The 21277-nt window shown below is 44.8% G+C and overlaps 3 protein-coding genes across 8 annotated transcripts; 2 read left to right on the top strand and 1 right to left on the bottom strand.

The window, feature by feature from the left end:
- Nucleotides 1-194: 194 nt before the first annotated feature.
- Nucleotides 195-2892, bottom strand: LOC135502621 (tetraspanin-4-like). Its single transcript, XM_064795571.1, has 5 exons — nt 2663-2892; nt 2122-2325; nt 1390-1443; nt 650-718; nt 195-323 (listed from the first exon to the last, which is right to left on the bottom strand). The coding sequence occupies exons 1-5, from the start codon at nt 2852-2854 to the stop codon at nt 243-245; spliced, it is 600 nt and encodes a 199-aa protein (XP_064651641.1). The 5' UTR covers nt 2855-2892; the 3' UTR covers nt 195-242.
- A 1566-nt stretch (nt 2893-4458) lies between these two features.
- On the top strand, nt 4459-9555 carry LOC135502453 (ankyrin-2-like). Of its 5 annotated transcripts, none has more exons than XM_064795293.1 (2): nt 4459-4543; nt 6129-9555. In XM_064795293.1, the coding sequence occupies exon 2, from the start codon at nt 6299-6301 to the stop codon at nt 8546-8548; it is 2250 nt and encodes a 749-aa protein (XP_064651363.1). In that variant the 5' UTR covers nt 4459-4543; nt 6129-6298; the 3' UTR covers nt 8549-9555. The 5 variants fall into 5 exon arrangements, with proteins under 5 accessions (XP_064651363.1, XP_064651362.1, XP_064651366.1 ...); XM_064795292.1 differs by lacking the exon at nt 4459-4543 and adding an exon at nt 5053-5230; XM_064795296.1 differs by lacking the exon at nt 4459-4543 and adding an exon at nt 5053-5224.
- Nucleotides 9556-10320: 765 nt separating this feature from the next.
- Nucleotides 10321-21173, top strand: LOC135502058 (uncharacterized). 2 transcript variants are annotated; one of them, XM_064794540.1, is made up of 9 exons: nt 10321-11003; nt 13768-13832; nt 14173-14445; nt 14822-15097; nt 15908-16024; nt 16397-16501; nt 16745-16810; nt 17225-17437; nt 17715-21173. In XM_064794540.1, the coding sequence occupies exons 2-9, from the start codon at nt 13772-13774 to the stop codon at nt 19226-19228; spliced, it is 2625 nt and encodes an 874-aa protein (XP_064650610.1). In that variant the 5' UTR covers nt 10321-11003; nt 13768-13771; the 3' UTR covers nt 19229-21173. The 2 variants fall into 2 exon arrangements, with proteins under 2 accessions (XP_064650610.1, XP_064650611.1); XM_064794541.1 differs by lacking the exon at nt 10321-11003 and adding an exon at nt 13281-13512.
- Nucleotides 21174-21277: the final 104 nt, after the last annotated feature.

The raw sequence follows: 21277 nt of genomic DNA on the forward strand, positions 1-21277 counted from the left end.
CGTTGAAATGTTTGTTTGTTAAATTTAAATTATTGTTTATTTTTAGAAGATTGCATTTGATACAAAGAGCCTTTGAGTAGCTTTGGCAGATGCAAATTTCGCGACGTTCCCGTATCCATTCTACGTATGGCCACTTCACTGACAAATTTCGCGACTGTTTCGCGAAAAATTTCGAAAAGAGTCATTCACCCCCCCCTCCCGAAAAGCTAGCTACGCCCCTGAAACGCCTACTTCTGTTGACGTCATACTGGATATCCTTGAACTCGGTCCGCACTTTTGGTGACGTAGCAGCAATAAATGGTGGACAGGATGAATCCGATGACCTGAAATAGAAAATCATGCCATCAATGGAGTCTTTATGATGAACTAACTTCGGTATCCCTCACAGAGTTATGACGTCACTCGTTATAGTCGGAGAGTCAGCTGGTCACTCCAGAAAGATGATCCAAATTACAACAGGAGTGCTTTCTTGGAGCAGAGGTTACTGCTGACACGGCCCTCCTTCTAAATGCTTTCTTTCCCGCCAAGGAAACACACTGATACATGTACTCCCTGTGTTCCTTTGTGAGACAAACATGACCCCTGTTGGTGTCCCGAAGTGACAAAGTGTTTGTCCTGCCAATTCGAGGCAAGTTCATATATTACTCACCGTGATAGTTATACTGCTAGCGCCTCCTCCCGTCACAGATCCGTATTCATCACCGTACATCCGAAATGCCTGAAATAACGTGATAAATCATATTTTTTAAAACCAGGGGCGCGTTTCCCGTGATACGTTCTTCTAAAAAAGGACTATCCGTCGAACTCCAGTCGGCGACCACTCCGCTATGACGACCAAGAATCGCCGGTCCCGAATGGTTTCCTCTCTAATTACCATTACCAGGCCCTCGGTAACACGACCACCCCGGTACCCAGACCACGACCACTGGAATGGGGGTCCCAACGACCATATTCGCCCCTCTTACCCGACCAAACGGCCTGTTTTATTTCTGCTAAAAATGACGAAAAATTATCGGTCCCAAAAGATTTTTGTCTTTGAAAATGTTTCGGAATTTTGAACTGATGAAAAAATTCAACTATGAAGGATGAACAAATTTCCAGGTTCAAACTGAAACTCAAAATGAAGAAACATCATCAGCCCCAAAAAACCTTTTGCTTTGAAAATATTCCAGAATTTTGAACTTGCGAAAAAATTCAACTCTGAAGGATGAAATAACCCTGTAAGCACCGACGGAGTGAAATGGCCTGAAACTCCGAATGTCTAGGGCCCAGCATTGACTATTGGATGCTACTAATAAATCGGTAGTATGATTTATTGGTACATGTATAGGTTTAGATTGCGCTTACGTTTACGTGAACGAAAGGGAACCTTTAAGATGCTACACGTACCCAAACGCCACAGCCGAGTTCAAGGAAAAGGGCACTGCCAAGGAGAACGGAGAACTGGAAAGGAACACAGAAAAACTGTCAGGAATTCAATGTCTTTGAAAGCAAAAGGGTGTCAGGCTCGAAGATGCAAATGACATTTTGTCTTTTGACAAGTTTATTTTGTCATAGTGAATTAGGGGCGACTGAACGTCCGTATTCTCAGTGAGTAAGAATGGTATTAAAGGGACACGATAGGCATTGACAAACCATGCTGTCGCCCGGCAACTTAAAGTAGCTTTTGAAAACGTCAGATGTCAGCACCACCATCAAACCAAATTCAAATCTCAGCGAACCTAGTATGCAGGACCTGTTACGATGCATTGCTTAGTCTCCCTGGTATAGGCCTTTATACAGGATGGTAAAGAAAAAAACAACACGAGACCAAGATCAGTGTCACAAGATTCCTGCCTCGACAGAGATCGAAAACAATTTCCGACGGTTTAATACGGAGTTGCTTAACGTCTCTGCCAACACCAAGGCGTCTACGTTAGCGCTGGAGTTAAGATGTCGAAACGTCTCTGCCAACACCAAGGCGTCTACGTTAGTGCTGGAGTTAAGATGTCGAAACGTCTCTGCCAACACCAAGGCGTCTACGTTAGCGCTGGAGTTAAGATGTCGAAACGTCTCTGCCAACACCAAGGCGTCTACGTAAGCGCTGGAGTTAAGATGTCGAAACGTCTCTATGCCACCTACCGTGGTCATCATGCATTGGTTTTCTTTAAACGCCCCGAACCCTCCAAGCAGCGACATCAGTATGATACACACTCCAAAGCCGATGAGAATCCCTGCGGCCAGTTTGATGATGTCCCCAAGGAATGGAATACTAGTGAGAGGCAGGACTTGGTTGGCGCCAGTTATTAGCCAGACGCCCACTGAGACGATTATGACCCCGAGTAACTGGAAGGAAAAAGGGGTTGAAGCGATACAATGTCGGCCCCAACAACTGGCTCAATGTGGAGCAGAGTGTCTCAAAACGACAGCAAAACGGCTGTTAAGGTGCATGACGCTTATTTGCTCTTCCTGGTTGACGCCTACCGACCGCCATGAAAGATGTTTCATAGGTGTTAATGTTATCAAGATCCCTTTGATAAGCTGTAGACAATGTGAATTCAGGCCTATGTGCGAGCGGGCTTTGTTCAAAGACAATAGACAACACCGTTTCGTTTTGTTGCCTGGTTGTGACGGGGGGTGGGGGGGGGGGGGGGGTGAAATAAAGAGTCTGACGTGTACTTACACCTAAACCTATGCTATAAGCAATCACGGCATATTTCATCCATCGACAGTTATCCTCAAGAAAGTTGAGCCTCCTTCGCGTCCGTCCCCGAGTGCTCCGCAGTACGACAGTCTCCACCTTCCCCTGGCCCAGCTCGGCGCCCAATTTTGGCGGCGGTCGTTTAGGAGCAGTTTTCTTCGTGGGGGGACACATGGTGATCACGGTAAGCGGCCAAGAACGTTGAACCACTGACTTTGTGAGCATGGGTGAGTCGGACACCTTGATTGTAAATACTATTCACGGTACTTTTAGACTTTGTACTAGACGCTGTTACGAGATTTATCTGAAGATGTGTGTCCACATGTAGACACACGTGCAACCATCGCCCATTTTCTGGCACCAAACAAATTAGACAATTGAATCTTCTTGTCGTGAATATTGGCCAATCAGAAAAACTAAATTCTACTTCACCGAGGTCGTCATCAACGGTTTGTTGGCTTATCAAATCAGAAGAATCCATTTCTGCTACCCAAAAGTCGTGGTTAAAATCGACCAATCAGAAGTGGTTTTTTGATGAAGTTCAGTCCGATTATTTAGAAATTTGAGGAATTGAAGCAGTTGCATTATTTTGGTAAAAGTTATAATGACCTTAAACTGATCAACAAACTTATACCAGTACCGCGTCTTACACCTGTTAAATACTACTGAACGCAAAGAGCCAATTTGTCAAATCATATTTTATAGATGTGATTAATAACATGATTTTCCAGCACCTTGAACAAGTTGTTCATTTATGACCAGCTCCCGCTGAGGTGTTTGTTTACAAACATTCGCCGCAACGACAGAACCTCGGCTCCATTTTCTCATCGTTGCTGGACGCATAGTTCACGAACAGTGTTTGGATGAATGCTTGAGCGCACATGGGACGAGGTTGATCTTGGTATACTCCTGGCACAGTGCCAGGTTGTTTGTTTCATTCATAATTTCCAACGATATCATTTACTGGCTAAGACTGACTTTTTTCATGGGCACATTGGTTTCACCACTACATGTACTGTAAATGCTGCATCGCTATGTTCAGTCATTCAGTTACTCATAGCTTCCCGAGAATTTTAACAAAAAAATCACGATGCTTGATCTAATCCGAGTAAAAAAAGAGATTTAACAATATGGCTTGAGAACTTAAAGTGACTCCTATGTTGAACTTAGTGACACGAAGTGGTTTGTCTCGCCACCACCAGGACTATCGCCACCTCACGACAAAGTAGATGTAGTTCGATTCTGCCCCTCCTGTTGACATGAGTAGTCCCGACGTAAAAGCCCATGCTTTTTTCTTTCATGGCTGTGCTGAGCCTTTGGAGAAATTCCTGCTTCAGGCAAATGTAGCCATCTGATTGGTTAAGATGAATCCCGGACATCTTATTTAGCTGAGTCTTTTGGCAATAAATTAGTAAAGCGAAATGAATCAGATAGACAATACTGTGGTTAAGCAAGCATACTATGTTACTACAAGATGTACCGAGTCAATCCGCACATCCACTTGGTCAACTTTCCAACCAGCTCACCATGGAAACCACATCACTGAAGGAATCACGTCTGCTTCCACCAACCGAACCAGCTCGCGTGATCAGACATTCATGACGTCACATGTTCGCCGCCGCTGCAAACTTGCACCCACAGCAGTGTCTGCCATCCAGATACATGCTGTTGTAGTGTGTCGAAGTCACCTGGGGAAAGATCGATTATTGATTAGGGCTTCATCTATTCACTGAATGGATGTTCCATCACGAGTCGAGTTGCTATAACAACCACCAATACGAATTCATATGAATTTGCGGCCAGAAATAAGTGTGCATATCATCCTAGACAAAATGGCGGACCTGTTAACCTTGGTGTTCTTTGGTAAGTGATGAAATGTTGCTGTGATTGAACCCTCCGGCCTTCATGTTGTCAACTGGTAGACAGTGACTGGTAACAGTGCATGTCGAGTGAATCACGGTAGTCTGCTGAAATCTCAATGTGACAATGAATTTGTTACTGTTCCACTTACTACAATTATGTCGGCGTTTAAAGGTTGAATGCCAAAGTTAGGCCTAATCTTAATCAAAGTACATCAGGATAACCTTTTGTTACCTTTAGATGTCAAATGTAGTCAATTTATTTGCATAAATATCGCATGGAATAAAGAAATTCAAATAAACCGCCCAGTCTTAGCGTGAATTTGCTTCGGCAAAGTTCGTATTTCGTTCGGAAACTCTCGCGGTTTTGGGGAATTCCAAATGAGGAGTGACGTCACTAGTGCTGTCATTGTTAGACTGATCCCACTGCCTGCATACACAAACGCCATGATGTAGATGCCTGCGCAAGACAGGAGACCAGTTTTGTTTTCATTCATCTGAGAGCTGATTCTACTTCCTGGTTGCGTTCACGCCGTTCCTACCATGTAAAACCATTTATTTTACATGTTCTAATGCAAAAATGGTTTACTGCGTCGCACCAAACTGCAGCAGTGATTCAACGAAGGTGTTGAAAGTAGATGGGGTCGGTTATCACAATTTTCCTCGCGACAAGAAGGCCCGAAAAGTATGGGTAAGACACATGCATCGTCTGTCTTCTTGGGTCCCGTCTCTCGGTGCGAGGGGCATCGTCTGTCTTCTTGGTCCCGTCTCTCGGTGCGAGGGGCATCGTTTGTCTTCTTGGTCCCGTCTCTCGGTGCGAGGGTATGTTCGAAGGTCTTTTCAAAAGCGCCTTCAAAAACGAGCTCGCAGAGGACTGAACAATAGCACTTATTTCACAAAAAAATCACTATTTTTTCAATTCCTTTCGGTTTATTATGTTTTTTAACATAGCATATTATGAAAATTCACCACAAATACAGGTTAAATAGCTCAGCATTTGACCTTTAATGTGTAACAGTATTTGTCTGTCGCCTATCAGATAAATAATTGAGACAGTTATCATTAATAATAAGTGGAATCGAGGTCTTTGCTGCGCAAAATAGGCCACATGTTATCATATTTGTGTTCTACGAATCCCCAGGCCACTGTCTGGTCCGAAAACAAACATGACATTTCATGTGTCCTTTATCAGTGGATATATTTTAATATCTGTTGAAGTGCAAAGCATCTCGACTCTCGTGATTTAATACTCCCACTAAGTGCTTAGTATGTAAACCCTTGGTTGTGGTCAGGAACGGGGCAAATCAAATGGCATTGGAGTGGCTAGATGTCGACGAGGGACACAGAAAGTATACAGGAGTTAACCGCTGTCATCGAGCGACTTAACCATTCGAAATGAAAGCTTTGAGCACTTTTTGATTAAGGGATGCCTTTGCATCCCCACAAAAAAGCCGAGAAAGTCAGCTTCGATGAGAATTTACGCTTTACTGCCCAGAAACACCTTGATTCCACCATCATACTTTTACATGTCATGTAGTTTGAACGACGCTGGTCAGTAATTTACCTTGAATCCCTTTATGTATTTTCAGGTAACGCCCTCACGTGACACGAAAGAGAAGCCAGTGCCTCCAGCACAGCAAATGTGACGCGTCAATACGATAACTCGTTGGTGGCGGAATGGACTATCATCTTAGAATATCAAATTTTGTGACTCGGTAACTCTGTTAGGAAGCGCGCTTCTGATAAAACTCTCACCTAAATGGCTGAGGCAGATGATGTGGACCTTGAGCTTGAGTTCGTGAAGGCTTGCGTCGAAGGCAACTGTTGGAAAGCGGCCGATCTCCTGCGATTGGGCGCCGATGCCGGCCAGAGAATCCCGCAGCCGTTTGATAGCAGGAACGGGACGGTTCTTCACGTGTCCGCGGCGCTGGGTCAGACTGATATGGTGAAACTGTTGCTCGCCAACGGCGCCTTTGTTGGTGCCTGCGATCGCGATGTAGAAACTCCACTCCACCGCGCGTGTAAGGCGGGCCAATACGCAACCGCAAACATTCTCATCCAACATGGCGCCCGGGTGAATTTCAGCGCCATGTCGACTGCGCCGCTTTATTTGGCTTGCGAAGCTGGGGCCCCGGATGTAGTCCGTCTGCTTCTGGATCACAACGCAGATGTCAATTCGAAGATTGGTGTAAAAAGGTCATCCGGGTACTATGATGACGATGAGGAATACGACTGGGAATTCGGCCCACTTTCAGAATCGCCGCTGTATGTCGCTTACGATAATAACGAAGTCGATGTGGTGAGAATCTTGATGGAGCACGGAGCGAAGTGTGATATGATGCGGCTGATTCATATCGCGTGTCTTCTTGATGAGCCGGATTGGATTCTGAAGTTTCTTGGTGAAGGGGAGAAGATCAATGTCCGTGATGCAGATGGAGGGACCCCACTCCATATCGCCGCGCGCACCGGTCATCTAAACTGCGTCATCCTCTGCTTGAAAAAGAAGGCGAAAATTAACAAAGTTGACCAAAGACAGCGCACGGCGATACATTACGCTGCGCAGGAAGACCACGTGGATGTTGTTTCTCACTTATTGAGTTACACGAGCATCAATGTGTTTGCTGCGGACCGGGACGGCTATACTCCGCTTCATATCGCATGTAAAAACAATCACTTGAGAATTGTTGAACTGCTGATAAACTTTGAATCCACGCAGCTTTTTGAATTTGACAACAGCCCCATTTTTTTGTCGACGGATATAAACATCATCGCTCTCCTGTTGGAAGAAGGTGTGAAGGTGAATAGCAAAGATGTTGCGGACAGTGGAACCCTCCTGCACAGAGCCTCTCGCAACGGCGACAAAGAGTTGGTCGATCTTTTGCTGCGGTCAAACGCAAAGGTGAACAGCCATGAGAACATGTCCGGCATGACTCCGCTCCATCTTGCGTGCAAGGAGCGCCACACTGATATCGCATTGGCTCTGATTGAGCATGGCGCCAACGTGAACGCCATTGAAATGCACAAAGATTACACTCCTCTTCATTTCGCGTGCGACACCGGCGAGATCAAAATAGTCGAAGCTCTCATCGAAAATCGCTGCCATCTGCACGTCTATGAGCTGAACCATGAGGAATGTGTACAACCACTAGATGTCGCCACAAAAAGAGGGTTCGTGGAAATTGTGGAATTGATACTTAAGCACGCAGTGTCCGGGACAGACGATGATGACAGCATCAAATCTAAAATTCAAGAACCCCTTGAAATCGCTTGCGACAACCGATTCCCGAAGTTAGTCAAGCTATTCCTGAAGCATGGCGCATGCGTGGATTTTCCTGACAATAGCTACCGAAGCCAACTCTTCGATGTCGTCATAAATTCCTACATCCGGAGTTTAGACAATGCGGAACAACCCGGAAACACGAATGACGTCATTTCCATTTTGATCGACTTGATTAACGCGGGATGTCGTCTCGGACATTTCTTTTCTAATATGGGATGCGAGTTGTCCCACTTTTATGAGGCCGAATCCATATTTGCCCCAAAGAGGGAGCTGTCGCGTTTTCTCATGCTGACTGGGATTGATATTTTTAACAACGTAGGCGACGAATTCTTGATGTCGATATTGCGCAGCAATGACTTGGAGACTATTGGCGTGCTTGCCGCTTGCGGGTACCGGTTCAGCGAAACTCGGGTCGTGGCGCAGTGCGCCGGATTTGAAGATGGCGACATGCTCCTGGCAGAGGTCAGAGAGGTCATATTCAAAGTTCCCTCATTACAAGACATATGTCGATTGAAAGTCAGGTGCATTCTGCGCAGGAACCTCCACATCGAGGCAGAGATGCGCTGGAAGAGCCGCCTATCGGCAAGAATTGGCCACTACCTGAGGAAGTTCGCCGGGAAGAAACGAAAAAGGCTCCCTATGTACGGCATCAATAGGCTGGTGGATAATTTGCCTCTGCCGAATCGCGTTAAGGACTTTCTATGTTTTAATCTGATTGACGTGCATTGAATAGAAAGAAAGGTGGTTTGTGATTGGACGCTGTAAACAGCAGATCCGCAGGTATAGACCAGATGAATACAGCCTCAAGTAACTGCTGATCTTAGTGATTGTCCGGTCCCCTGATCATCGCTTGTTTTGAGTGGCGTTTCAGAGGCTTCATCCTCGAAAATCCAGAGTCAGTCGTATCCTCCTCCCCTCGCACACGTTACTGGAAGCTTGTGAGTTTATTCAGGGCATAAGCTCGGTCGATAGTGCCGAGTGGTGGCCTGAGTCTTTGTTTCAGTGCCTTACTGACGATGCTTGGACTTCTGGGGTATTACTCAGCAGGGGCGTAGCTAGCTTTTCGGTGGTAGTGGTGGACAGGTGGGGGGAGGGTACAAATGGCTCTCTGAGGGGGGAAGCAAATTCACACTTTTTGAAATTCTCGGCCAAAGTCATGCATGGCCAAATCACGTCTTCAGTGACTTCTGGGGGCATCCCACGCTCCCCGCCTAGCAGTGCTACGTCCATGCCGGATCAGAGTTCTTTCAATCTAACACTATTCATCATACTAATAATGGGGAGGTTGAGAAACCCTACGAAAATGAACTACGAAGAGCGAAGGTCTAGATTTCATCAATTCACCTGGAACGACTTTTGTACTTAACTCGTACAAGAAACTGTGGAAATCTTTATGAAATGTCGCCACTAAAATAATGAAGGCATGCAGACCTTCCTACCTCGTCGTTCGTAGGGTTTGCGTAACCTGCCTATTATGCGTACTGCGTAGAGAGTTGAAGTTTCATGTGATATAGTTCCAGACTTATCAAACAAATAGACGGAGACAGAGTTCAAATTGGTGATAGCACACAAGATTTTGGAACCTATGCTTTAATCCCGCTAGATGTACGGTGTAGCATTAGAATGCACTGTTAAAAACAAGTGCTAAAAATGAAATTAAGGTCTTGTTCTGTTTCTATCACGACGGACCTCCAGCTTTATCTAAGCAAAGATGGGGACTATATGGACTAGGAGCACTACCAGATTGTGACAGGAGTCACGTTCAGCCTCGTACCCAGCCATCATTGTATGCCTCCCTCTCACACCAGGCAGTTGTCTATCAAATGGTGCAGACGTTCGTGGCCTGAGACTGGACAGCTGATCCTTGTAGGTCTTGTAATATCATATCCTGATCTATTACTGAATAGCTCTACAACGAGGAATTTGAAGGCGGACGATCTACGTGCTCGATAAAAATCATACTTTTGAGCTTGGGCCATGTGTTTTATATAAGATTACAAGTAATGCAAACTTCGAAAAGCATGATATCATACTATCTGAGCCCCATTCACGTTCAAACCGGTTTGACCCGATTTGTGGTTTGACTCGGAAGTTTTTTCATCCTTTCAGAGTTCAAAATTCTGAAAAATTTTCAAAGCCAAACTTTTTTGGGCCTGATGATGTTTCTTCATTTTGATTAGAAAAAAAACAAGTGAAAAAAATATTTGGGCTATGATTATACTATATTGTCTTACTTTTGGATATGGGCCCAAGAAATCATGAAAGACATATGAATCTAATAAATAAACTGATATTCATTCTCGAATTACCTATTTCGGGATCGGGTTCACACTCCCGGACAACCACTGCAGGCCAAGCATGAGTTTTACAAACACACAAATAATTGAAGTAGGCCTATGTAGAAAATCCATGAAATTCTGCTTTTGTTCGTTGAATTTTCAAGGTTATTGTTCGAAGATTTGTACACATTACGCGTCACCCTTAGGCTTTGATATATCTATCATGATGGGTCTTGTAGGCCTAGGTGAATACAGGAGGCATAGGACGTGATATTTGACAGAAGGTTTGTCACCTGGTCATATACGCTCTTCGCTGTTTTATTTCGTGGACATGGAGCTGTAGGACATGACCAAGCGATGACACGGGATGGCCAAAACGCGGGTAAACATCTTCTATTTTCCTACAGCCGTTTCGTCCGGTATTTTCACGCTGTTTCGTGAGATAAATCATGTTTGTTGAAGAAATGTCGTCAAGGAAGTAGCAGTTTGGTATTGTGAGCGGGATATGTGAGCAGTGTGATTCCTGGTTTGTTTCAGTTCAGGATTACAAATATCTGGTTTTTAATTTTGCAAAGGATTTTCAAAGAAAGTTACATTTTGGAGTAGGCTGAAGTGAGCATAATTGTCTTACTTATAGCTGGGCGACAGGAAGTGTGTATGTGATACTTCCTATTAGTGTTGTATTAGTCCACTACTTATTAAGAAACTCATAATCAACATTTCTTTGGACCTAACGAAGAGCTTTTATCGGATTACTGAAAGTAACACGCACCCTCATTGTCAATTTCAATCAGAAGGATAAATGTGTTCACATCATGATGCAACATGTTTACCTAGTGAGAGCTAACAGGAACCGTTAGTATAAGCCAGGTGTCGAAGCAAGCACAGAGAGAAGATATTTGGAGGTAAGTTTCTGCAGTGAAAAGTCTCTGAGCCGATACCCCTTTACGCAGGACACGCTCTCTACTAAGGACAGTGACTTTGGTCCCAAACAGGTCCTTTTTTACAACTTGACCTGTGTAATCAGGAACCTCACTATTAAGGACGGCATATGTCAGTCCCAGGGTTGTCCTATATAGAGAGGTCTCACTGTATTAACTTGGCCAGCTCATGTATCAGATCGATAAGAATTCTATGAAGGGGTTTTTCAAGCTTGTCCACGTTAACATGGACTACTATGAACAATTTTGAAGATGTTTTTCATCTTTAGATATTTCTAGGTCAACGACCCCCGTTCGGTTCGTGTATTACTGACAGGCAAGATGGTATTCATCTAATCTATTTTCGGCAATTTTGAAATCTACCAGTCGTGGTCTGATTCGTAACAGGTAACACGAGATACCCTATTAGGCCCTATAAGTAGATAAGTAATTGATAATTAAATAAACCCAGATTGAATCACAAAACCTCATATAAGAGGGATCTAATTGCTCATGATTGATGAGCAAGGTATTTGTTAGAGAGCTCGAGCGGGTGGCCTACTTTTACGGGAATTTTCACCAATGGTGAATTTAAGTAACAGCCCCCTCCCCTACCATACACGCACACACACTAAACATTCGACCTGTATGAAGTGTGTGCATGGCAACTGTGTCTCAGGATGTGTTACCTACAATTTCATTTCTGGAACGACGAAATACAAAATGATTTCCTGTAGCTCTCACACATTTGGTAGCATACTAACATCTACTTTTGAGCTTTGATGAGAAAAACTCACAGCGAACGCTTGTCGTGTCACACGTCCATTCTACGGAATAACTTCTTTCGATAATATACCAAACGAAGATCTCCTGAATAAAGGACATGCTTTACCGCTCAATCACACCAAAATAAACATGCATGCAATGATATAAGCCAAGTATATTTGGAAAGTTGCCATGATTCGAACAAGTTGTACACTTGTCATTTCAAATTTCACACTATGTTCTTCCCGGATTTGGCCCCGGGAATTTCACTATTCGTCAACAGAAAGAGCAAACCTTAACCTTTAAATCTGCTTTCCCATACTTGATTAGTAAATATTTTTATTTGTTTGGGACACATATTTATCTTTACAAAATTGGGAACTGCTTTGTCTCCAGAGAAGGCCCGGTAAATCGCTAATATCTATTTCTGGTGAACCGCTTGACTTGTCTCTTCAATGAAATGGTCAATGCATGCCAAACACTACAATACATGCGACTCCCACTGTACATTGCATGTGCAGTCAATGCATGCCGAGCACTACAAGACATACGACTCCCACTGTACAATGCATGTGCAGTCAATGCATGCCGAGCACTACAATATACACACGACTCCCACTGTACAATGCATGTGCAGTCAATGCATGCCAAGCACTACAAGACATACGACTCCCACTGTACAATGCATGTGCAGTCAATGCATGCCGAGCACTACAATATACACACGACTCCCACTGTACAATGCATGTGCAGTCAATGCATGCCAAGCACTACAAGACATACGACTCCCACTGTACAATGCATGTGCAGTCAATGCATGCCGAGCACTACAATATACACACGACTCCCACTGTACAATGCATGTGCAGTCAATGCATACCAAGCACTACAATACACACGACTCCCACTGTACAATGCATGTGCAGTCAATGCATGCCGAGCACTACAATACATACGACTCCCACTGTACAATGCATGTGCAGTCAATGCATGCCAAGCACTACAATACATACGACTCCCACTGTACAATGCATGTGCAGTCAATGCATGCCAAGCCCTACAATTCACTGCCATTTCCCCAAAAAAGGTCATTCGCCTCGATTTGAGTAACGAAATACAGGCCATTTCTCATTACAGCAAAAGAGTGGCAGTGAAGTCTTCAGTCAGGCCGAAAAGAGGGCCAAATATACGTTGTCTGGGTATCTGAGGGCTAAAAATCGTCAAAAAAAACTTCAGTTGATTTGCTCATCTCTTCTGAGTCCCAAAATCAGATTCAAGAATAAACAAACTTTGAAGAAATCGGGCCACATACTTCTGAAAAGGCCTATAAGTATATCTTTTCATTTCACAAGAAAAGAAGGTATTTGACCCACAAACCAGCCTGACTTCTTTTGAATGTCTTTAAGCTAAACTATCATAAATCGTCTCAATGAATATGATATTGTAGTTTATAACACCAGTGACAGAATACGATCCTTCGAAATGACAATCTTTGCATGTGAGTACGAGTACATCGAAGTATACTTGGCCTACACGTGTAACGTGCAGGCGAAGTATCTTGAAAGTCACACTGAAAAGCATGCACCTGCTTTGTGACTATCTTTGTGAGTTAACCCACGTGATATCTACATGTGCAGTGGTAAAGATTTATCGCGTGATGGACTCGGAAACTTGCGCCTTTATGGACAGTGGTGCATGTCTTCCGCTGGGCACGACCAGGCCGGAAATGGTCAGTGTCGATGGGATATAGTTTTCGTTTTTGTTCTCTGAGTTGGGTAAAAGTTACCACGTTTTTTCTTATGATATAACTTATAATATTATAGGATGGTAGTGCCCCAATGGCTCCGGGTTATTTTCACATGTCGACCCCTCACAGACAGTTTCACCTGCCTCTCATCATAGATGTCATATGGCAGCTACTAATCTTTGGGCGTTGTCATGGCACTCTAGATGGAATGACTTCAAGTCTTTTTGGCGTTTTCAGGAACATGGGGGAGGAAATTCTCGAATTTCTGCTGGTCCTTGTGACGTCTGTCTTCCTATGTGAAGGTGGGTATGGGCAGTCAGAGCATCATCAAAAGTAGCATGGCAACAATCTGACCTTGGAGGGTCTACTGTGGACGAGATTTGGGGACGTAGCCCATCTAATGCCACCACTTGAAGATAATGAAGAGGTCGTTCAGGTGGCAAAGTGAACTGGCCAAAGTAGTTCTCGTCAAAACAAGCGTACATTTCAATATTTGAGCGATTGTTTCACTACACTTTGTATTGGTAGTGTTTGAAGCCGAGTTGAACTTGTGTATTGCTTTTTTGAGAAAGGTTTTAGAATCGAGGTCAAAAGGAGATGAACCCCGTAACTAGCGCATTTCAATTTTATTTATCATTGCAGCCATACCGGACCTCACCACGTCGGGCAATGTTGACTTCTACAGGGAGGGTCAAAATATCACAGCTAAGTGGAAACCACTTGACAAAGTCTACCGAGGGATAAAAGTCAAATATTGTGCCACGACCGATTCGCCATGTTTGATGCATGACGTCAGAGATGTCAAGGCCACCGAGGTGACCTTCAGTGTGTTACAGTACTCAAAGTATGAGTGTGCTTTACTTGTCCTCGACGCTGGTTCACTTACATACACTTCTCCGAGAATGCCTGCAAGTTGTAAGTATCTGGAGTCTGGGACAAATTACATGTAAGCTATAACTCCGAAAATATAAACGGATAAGCGGGACTAGGGCACAGGCATCCGAAAAGGTGGCGCTGATTTTAACGGGGTATGCAAAGTCCTCTGCCGGACAACTTTAGCGCTGTAGAGACTATTATTCGAGTAAGAACACAGTCTGTGATAGCACCGGCCCCTCATGAAACACGTTTCGTGAGGTCCTTACATAGCCAGCAAACGTCTTATATGAAGGCTTCTATCTCATCGTGTTTTGAACGGACAGTTTTGGTTTGTTCTCGTGTTTTTGTGCGTCATCATCATCAATGACAAAGACCAAAGCAAACTTGATACGATCTCGATCTTCTCTTTGTGCAGTCCGACCAGATTTTTCTGACATCACCTTCGTCCAGAAAGACGAATTCATCACGGGGACTTGGCAACCATTTGGATCTTCTTCCTACACTACACTCAAAGTCCGCTGGTGCGTGGCAAATGATGCGCAAGACTTGTCATGTGACCTCTACGCGGTGGGAAACGTGTCCGCCTCCACGGCAACGGTGAAGGTCAGCAAGGATAAGAGGTACATGTGTTCCGTGTTGGTGATTGATATCAGTGGGGAGTCACATTCATCAACACCTATACTGGCTGAGGGTAAGTTTTTTGGTATTTGCTGCTCGTTGCTTAAGATAATGACAACAAGTCATGTGACTAATGCACGTGACATGTCCAATCTCCAAGCCTCACCCGGCATTAGTAACGACTGCTTAATGATAGGCTAGCACCGTTAACTACGGAGAATGTAGCTGTTCCTCTCATAGGTAGATTGTTGTATGTCCAGAAATATAATCTTGGTTTCTCCCCAGGATCTGACCCGAGCCCTCGTGCATGGAAGCCAGTAGTTTTAACCACTTAGCCATGAGACTCCCCAAAGTGTGAAATCAGAACGGGTCTTGATATGTTCGAATCGTCACTTGGTGGACTAAGCTGCAGACGCCCTGACCACTTAACAACTGAGGCCTCTACTTTTTATGTGTCTTACTTGTTTCAAGCTGACATGCATGCATAAAAACCCTAACGGCCAAGTTAGAAAACACTACCACACGTCCGCCATGTTTTGAACGACCGGTCACCCATGTTTCAATCGCCCTCAGATATGATAGACTACCAGCAGGCTGCAGTGGCGCTGCCGTATCCACCAACAGAGCACTGGATGTGGAGCACAGATATGAGCATCAGTTCATATAGTCATACTTGTACTACTATAAGTGACCATTGCGATCTCGCGCGGTCATTGTTGCCATCGAATCGTTTTTATGCATGCATGTAAGCTTTAAAGTTACACTTTTGCATATATTTACCGTTGCAAAGCAGTCGCTCTGACCTCTTGGCTTCTGAGGCCTCACCTCCTTATATGTCTTATTAGTGTTGATGGTTCACTAATTATCAACATTCCGTTTTCAGTGAGGAATACCAGTGCGAATATCATCATTATAATAGTGGTCGTTGTGGTCGTCGTTGCACTCATTGTTGTCGCGGTTGTTCTTTATCTTGTCTTGAAGAACTATTGCCTGGTGAGAGGTGAGTGTATCGTGCGTAGGAGGGGGTGGGAGGGGCGAGGTTGAGGAAGGGGTGGTCATTTTCATCATCATCGTCGCACACTAATCGTGGTGGCGTACTGCTGAGAGTGCCTGGCTATCAATCCAAGGTCGAGGGTTCGTATCCCAGTCTTGCTGCCGATTTGTCCTTCACGGGATGGACTCAAGTCGTGAAGTTGAAAGCGAAATTGAAATGTTGCTGCATGTAGCTTAAAGACAGGGGATCACCGCCAGGTGGCAACATGACTCATCCAGGCAGCTTACTGATGCATAGTACCATTGCATAAGGCTGATGCACTGTGACAACATTCACCTGTATGTACATTTAATGTACATGTTTGATCGTTGCTTCCAGATGCATATGTCGTCATGCCGGACACTGAGAAAGAAGCCAAGAAATCCATGAAAAGAATCCGAAAGCAATCAATTGATTACGTGATATCTGAAGACGAAGCGAAAGGTCGGTATTATATTGGATTCCACATGATAAATTCCATATTAGTGTCAAAGCTTACCGATAGGAAGTGCTCGTAGTAGCCTAATGCCATAGTGCCCCGCGTGGGGGTGCTAAATTGGCCCTTTAGGATGACGGAGAGGAGCAAAGAGTAGTTTACCCCCCTCCCCGCCCATGACCAAAGAGTTGACTTCGGGTTCAGCACTGTTTCGTATAACTTCTCAAAACTTGATTGTATTTCTTGTTCAGCTTCCAGATATCGTGCTAAGGACGGCCATGGCCAAGATAATCATGCCTTCATTAAAAACGAAAAAGGTGAGAATCATCAGAATCCGTGCGGAGTTTATAAACAGAGTATGTTTTCAGCACTTGCCATTCCCCAGCCGAATCCTAGCTTTCGCACATCCAAGCTACACTTGGTCATTCCGGGCCATTTGAAAGAACCGAGTAGCACAGGCCGCATATCGACAACCCCATCCATCCACAAGAGATGAAAGGCAGATCGGAGCCTATTTCAATGGGCTACTCCGGCCCAATCACGAACCTTCGATCTTCCAAATCGAATTGGGACGCTCCGCCACCGCGTTTCCTGCAGTTCCCCACATGCAACAAATTACTAAAGAACCGTATTCCTATCAACATGATCATCCAAATGATGCTTTTTGCTTCCAGTTTGTGAAATGAATTAAAAAGTGAATAAAAAAGGCTTCTTTCACCTGCCCTTTTCAGATAAGAAAAATGGTGATGCAAAAGGCCCGAAGGTGAAGAAGGATAAGACGAACTATACAGAAGCAACCATAGAGTACTCATCAAATGAAGCCTCCGTTGAAATTGCCCTCAAACAGTCCGACACGATTTCGCTGTCAAGTAAATCGTCCCAAGGTGATTGGCCCGATTACAGTGGAGGGAGACTGGAGATGGAGGTGGAGGACAGTATGCCGGGTAGGTTGACATGCTGACGTCATCTTCGGTTCTTTTCGGGATGATCCGGAGGGACGGAGATTAAGTATCATTTACCCAGCAAACCCAATGATACATGTACATCAGAACGAGCTTAGATGGCGATGAATGGGTCACAAGGACCAGCAGGCGTGCTGGCTTCGCCCTGAGACTTGTAAAATTGCTCTTCAAATTGCTCAGTTTTTATAATTTTCTTTCTTCATTCGAGTCGGTTTGCTTGCTATTTGCATTTCAAAACACAATCTCTTTTGGGTTTCAGATGTTGTGACCCTCCCTGAACTCAAACGAAAAATATCTACTGATCTTGACGCGGAGAGTGACGTCATCGATAACGCAGACGTCGTCTTGGAAGTCAGGGTTGAAGCCCCCGTAGATATCATCCCGTTGGAAGCTGAGGACCGGCCATATGTAAAGATGGACCATGGAACGAGCTGGTCAGGCGATGGTATCATGAATAATGTGGACATTGAAATTTCCCCTCCAGCAGAAGATTCGGGAAGTTCGCTCAGCTCTACACGTCATTCTGATGCGGATGTGGAGTTCGACGGCGAGCTAGCTTCGCGGGGGTCGATTGACATGGCCGACACTCGCTTCAACGACGCCCGTTACGACGGTAGCTTTGACCTTCGATTCGCGGGAGTTTCCAAGCGCGAGTCCGCTGATTCTAATGACGCTGACCCTGACTTTGACACTAAACCCGATTATGAACTTCTGGAGTCCGATGATGATTCGAATGTCATGGAAGCAGGCTGGCCGAGAGGTTTCAAGACACAGAACTCACTTGAATCCGTTGAGGAATTAAACTTGGACTTGGCGTATGGTGCCAATGTACACGAACCAGCTGTGGATATCGCATTACCCCCTATTGGCGAAGAAGGAACATTAGATATCAATCGGCCGAGGGAGAAATTAGAAGCTACTGATGCTGTCGATGTCGGCCCGTTTGACCTGGCGGCAGAGAGTGACGACATATCTGACGTCATTCCTGATCACGCGGGTGCCGTAATTGATGCTGATCGAGATGGTGGACTAATACATGTGCAGGAGGGGAACTTTAGCGCGGATGTCGATACTCCTGGTGGTGATGTGTCGTTTGGCATAACAGAGGAAAACATTGGCAGGGAAAGCAAACAAAACAGTTCTAGCGAAAAAGGTGACTCGAGACGAAACGAACCATTGAAGCGCATATCGCGGAAGTGCTCCAAATTGGAAAACGTGGATCACGTGTGTAGTCACATGCCAAAGGAACGAACGCACTCGCGTTCAGAAAGCACGAGCTCGCTCTGTTCCACGTGTACCAGGTCAATAGAATCCTCGTCCCCGACTTTCTCAAGGTCGTACAGCAGTTCCGGTTCCGATACTGAAAAAGATGTTAAGGACATTGAGGACGAGGATGATGACGTGCTTGGAATCGGTGGTAGCCAAGTGAGGGATTTGGTTGTGTGTTGTGGTGATGTAGATGTAGGTCTTGGCTTAGATGGAGACGCCAGTGATAATTTCAAGATGGGTATTGGTGCCGACTTCGACGTAGACACGGTATTAGGTGAAAACGCTGACATTAAGGGTGACGCGGAGCAAGGAATTGGAGGTGACGCGCAGTTAGGGGTAAACACTGAAGGTGACGCCGTGTTGTCCGCACCGGCTGGTTTCGCAGACGAGATAAACATTGGCGCCGATGACCCGGATGAGGAAATCGACTTGGACAGCGGTCGACTGAAATCGACGGGGCTGAATTTGAGTGTGGATCTTGGGCTGGGTGGAAGTTTGATTTGAGGATTGATGTCTTCTGATGCCCAAGCTATTTAATAGGCAAGTTTCCCAGCAGTGAAGAACGAAGCACCGAGGTATGTGGTTGTCCTCTAAGCTCTGATCTTCCTTCGTAAGGGTTGGGAAACCTTCCTAGTATTAGGTAACCTGTTTCATCGCATAGGTTTCCGCTGTCTTCTTGTACTTGGCCAACTTGAACAAGCGTATTTTCTGTGGGACGCTGAGGCTTAAGTTGAAGCGAAGGCTGGTTTTTTTGTGACTCTGCGATGAGAATCCTGTAACCAGGGATGAACTCCATACTGCTTATGATATAAACATGGCCAAGGTTTGATAATCTGACCAAAAACATAAACCACATTAAGTGCTGCCTCACACAGACCAGACCTGTTCTTTTGATACATCGTCCTTCAGTCCACTCATGGGAATAGCTCGGGCCGAATGACCAGCTGTTCAACACCCGCTCACCGTGATTGTGATTGGGGCTGATCGCAGACAGAGTGAGGTATTGATCCGCGACATTGACTATGCTTTCGGGAATCAATAACACAATAGACCGTCTTAGCAGATTTGGAATAGACGGATTATTGTAGAATCGATTGTCCTTGATTCGCATCCACCTGTAAACGTCTTTTGGCGACCATTCTGAATGAAAATAACCACCGCAGCATAGGCAGGATCTAATGTATACATGTATTAACCTACACTGGGTTTGTTTTAGGTTCTAAGGCCACGATCATATATTAAGTTTACGTTTTCATATGTAACGTGTCACTGTTTAATTTTCATGCGCTACATGAAGAACGAACAAGTCGCTACCCAAGAGTGGGCTACATACGATTCACGATGTCACCTCTCATCCTCTCGTCGTGTTATCAAGCCCAAGCAAGTTTAAAAGCTGTGACAAGTGAATCATGACAAGTGACAGCGTGAATCATATTTAACCTTTGCCTTAGACAAGTGCTTTGTAACGACACCATTTCTCACACCCGTCAAAATTCTATTCTTATTTTCATTTCGACCTTCCGACCCAACATGACTCATCCCTGTGAACCGAGAAATATAAAATGCCCGGCATGACCTTTATAACAGCAGCAGGTCTACACCCCTGAGTGCAATCACAGCTGACCAAGTTTGGTATTGACCCGCGATTATTGACCGCAACCTCTTGGCTACATCAGTGGCGAAGAAGGTAGTGATTAATGAGGTATGGGGCATCAGAGGTCTAAGCCACCAGAAACCAAATGGTCTTCATCATACAGAGATTGATAAACTGGTTGCAATGCTCTGCTCGCTGTCAGAATGACCAATCATTTATATACCAAAGATATCGTGTTAAGGTAATTGATACCAAACTGGAGGTATTGGTTGGCTCATTAACAGCGCGAGAGTGGAGCTAAGATGTAGAACAAAGCCGCGGCCGAGGTTTTGGTCAAATCGAGAGCTCCACCGGGTTGTCATGCGTCGCAGTATGAAATCGGCTTGATGTGCCAAGAAACATATCTCCACTATGTGTAGTGGTGGCATCATTCCTACTAGTCCAGGCTAGGGGGAAATTCCCTTTAGCTCAGTCGGTAGAGTGATGGCCTTATAAGCGAGAGGTCCCGGGTTCAATCCCCGGTTGGACCTTGATGTTTTTCCTCTGTTACATATGCAACAACATAACCATTTCACGCGTACTAAGTAAGGTAGGATGGGGTATTTGTAGCCCCTGCATTGTTTTATGCATGGGGTATCAATCAATATCATAGGCAGGGGCTACAGTTAAACCGGGGCTACAAATACCCCATTCTACCCTATAGTTATTATTATTGGAATGACAATTTGTTTTTAGTTGACGTAACCAGTTGTGTCATAGATTATTTTTGCATACACTTGAAGATGTATATAAAAGTAACTGTAAAAGATGTATTAAAATATATTTATTCCGATGGTATTGATGATAATATTATGACGCCGAGACTTTGTTTACTTTGTTCTGTCTCCTCGCACGGGACTGAGATCACATAACCCGCCGTTCCTCATATCGGCTTGAAATGTGGCAATGAGAAAATAGAC

Source organism: Lineus longissimus, chromosome 18, assembly GCF_910592395.1.
Source record: "Lineus longissimus chromosome 18, tnLinLong1.2, whole genome shotgun sequence".
In the NCBI taxonomy this organism is placed as follows: domain Eukaryota; kingdom Metazoa; phylum Nemertea; class Pilidiophora; order Heteronemertea; family Lineidae; genus Lineus; species Lineus longissimus.

What these genes read in the sequence shown, in the direction of transcription:
- LOC135502621 (XM_064795571.1), bottom strand. Translation starts at nt 2,854, where the DNA reads ATGTGTCCCCCCACGAAGAAAACTGCTCCTAAACGACCGCCGCCAAAA. An exon ending in CTTATAGCATAGGTTTAGGT is followed by an intron (nt 2,326 to 2,662) that starts GTAAGTACACGT and finishes TTTTCCTTCCAG; the next exon opens with TTACTCGGGGTCATAATCGT. An exon ending in AACTCGGCTGTGGCGTTTGG is followed by an intron (nt 719 to 1,389) that starts GTACGTGTAGCA and finishes ACGTTATTTCAG; the next exon opens with GCATTTCGGATGTACGGTGA.
- LOC135502453 (XM_064795293.1), top strand. Translation starts at nt 6,299, where the DNA reads ATGGCTGAGGCAGATGATGTGGACCTTGAGCTTGAGTTCGTGAAGGCT.
- LOC135502058 (XM_064794540.1), top strand. Translation starts at nt 13,772, where the DNA reads ATGGGGGAGGAAATTCTCGAATTTCTGCTGGTCCTTGTGACGTCTGTC. An exon ending in ATCTGAAGACGAAGCGAAAG is followed by an intron (nt 16,502 to 16,744) that starts GTCGGTATTATA and finishes TTTCTTGTTCAG; the next exon opens with CTTCCAGATATCGTGCTAAG. An exon ending in GGTGGAGGACAGTATGCCGG is followed by an intron (nt 17,438 to 17,714) that starts GTAGGTTGACAT and finishes TTTGGGTTTCAG; the next exon opens with ATGTTGTGACCCTCCCTGAA.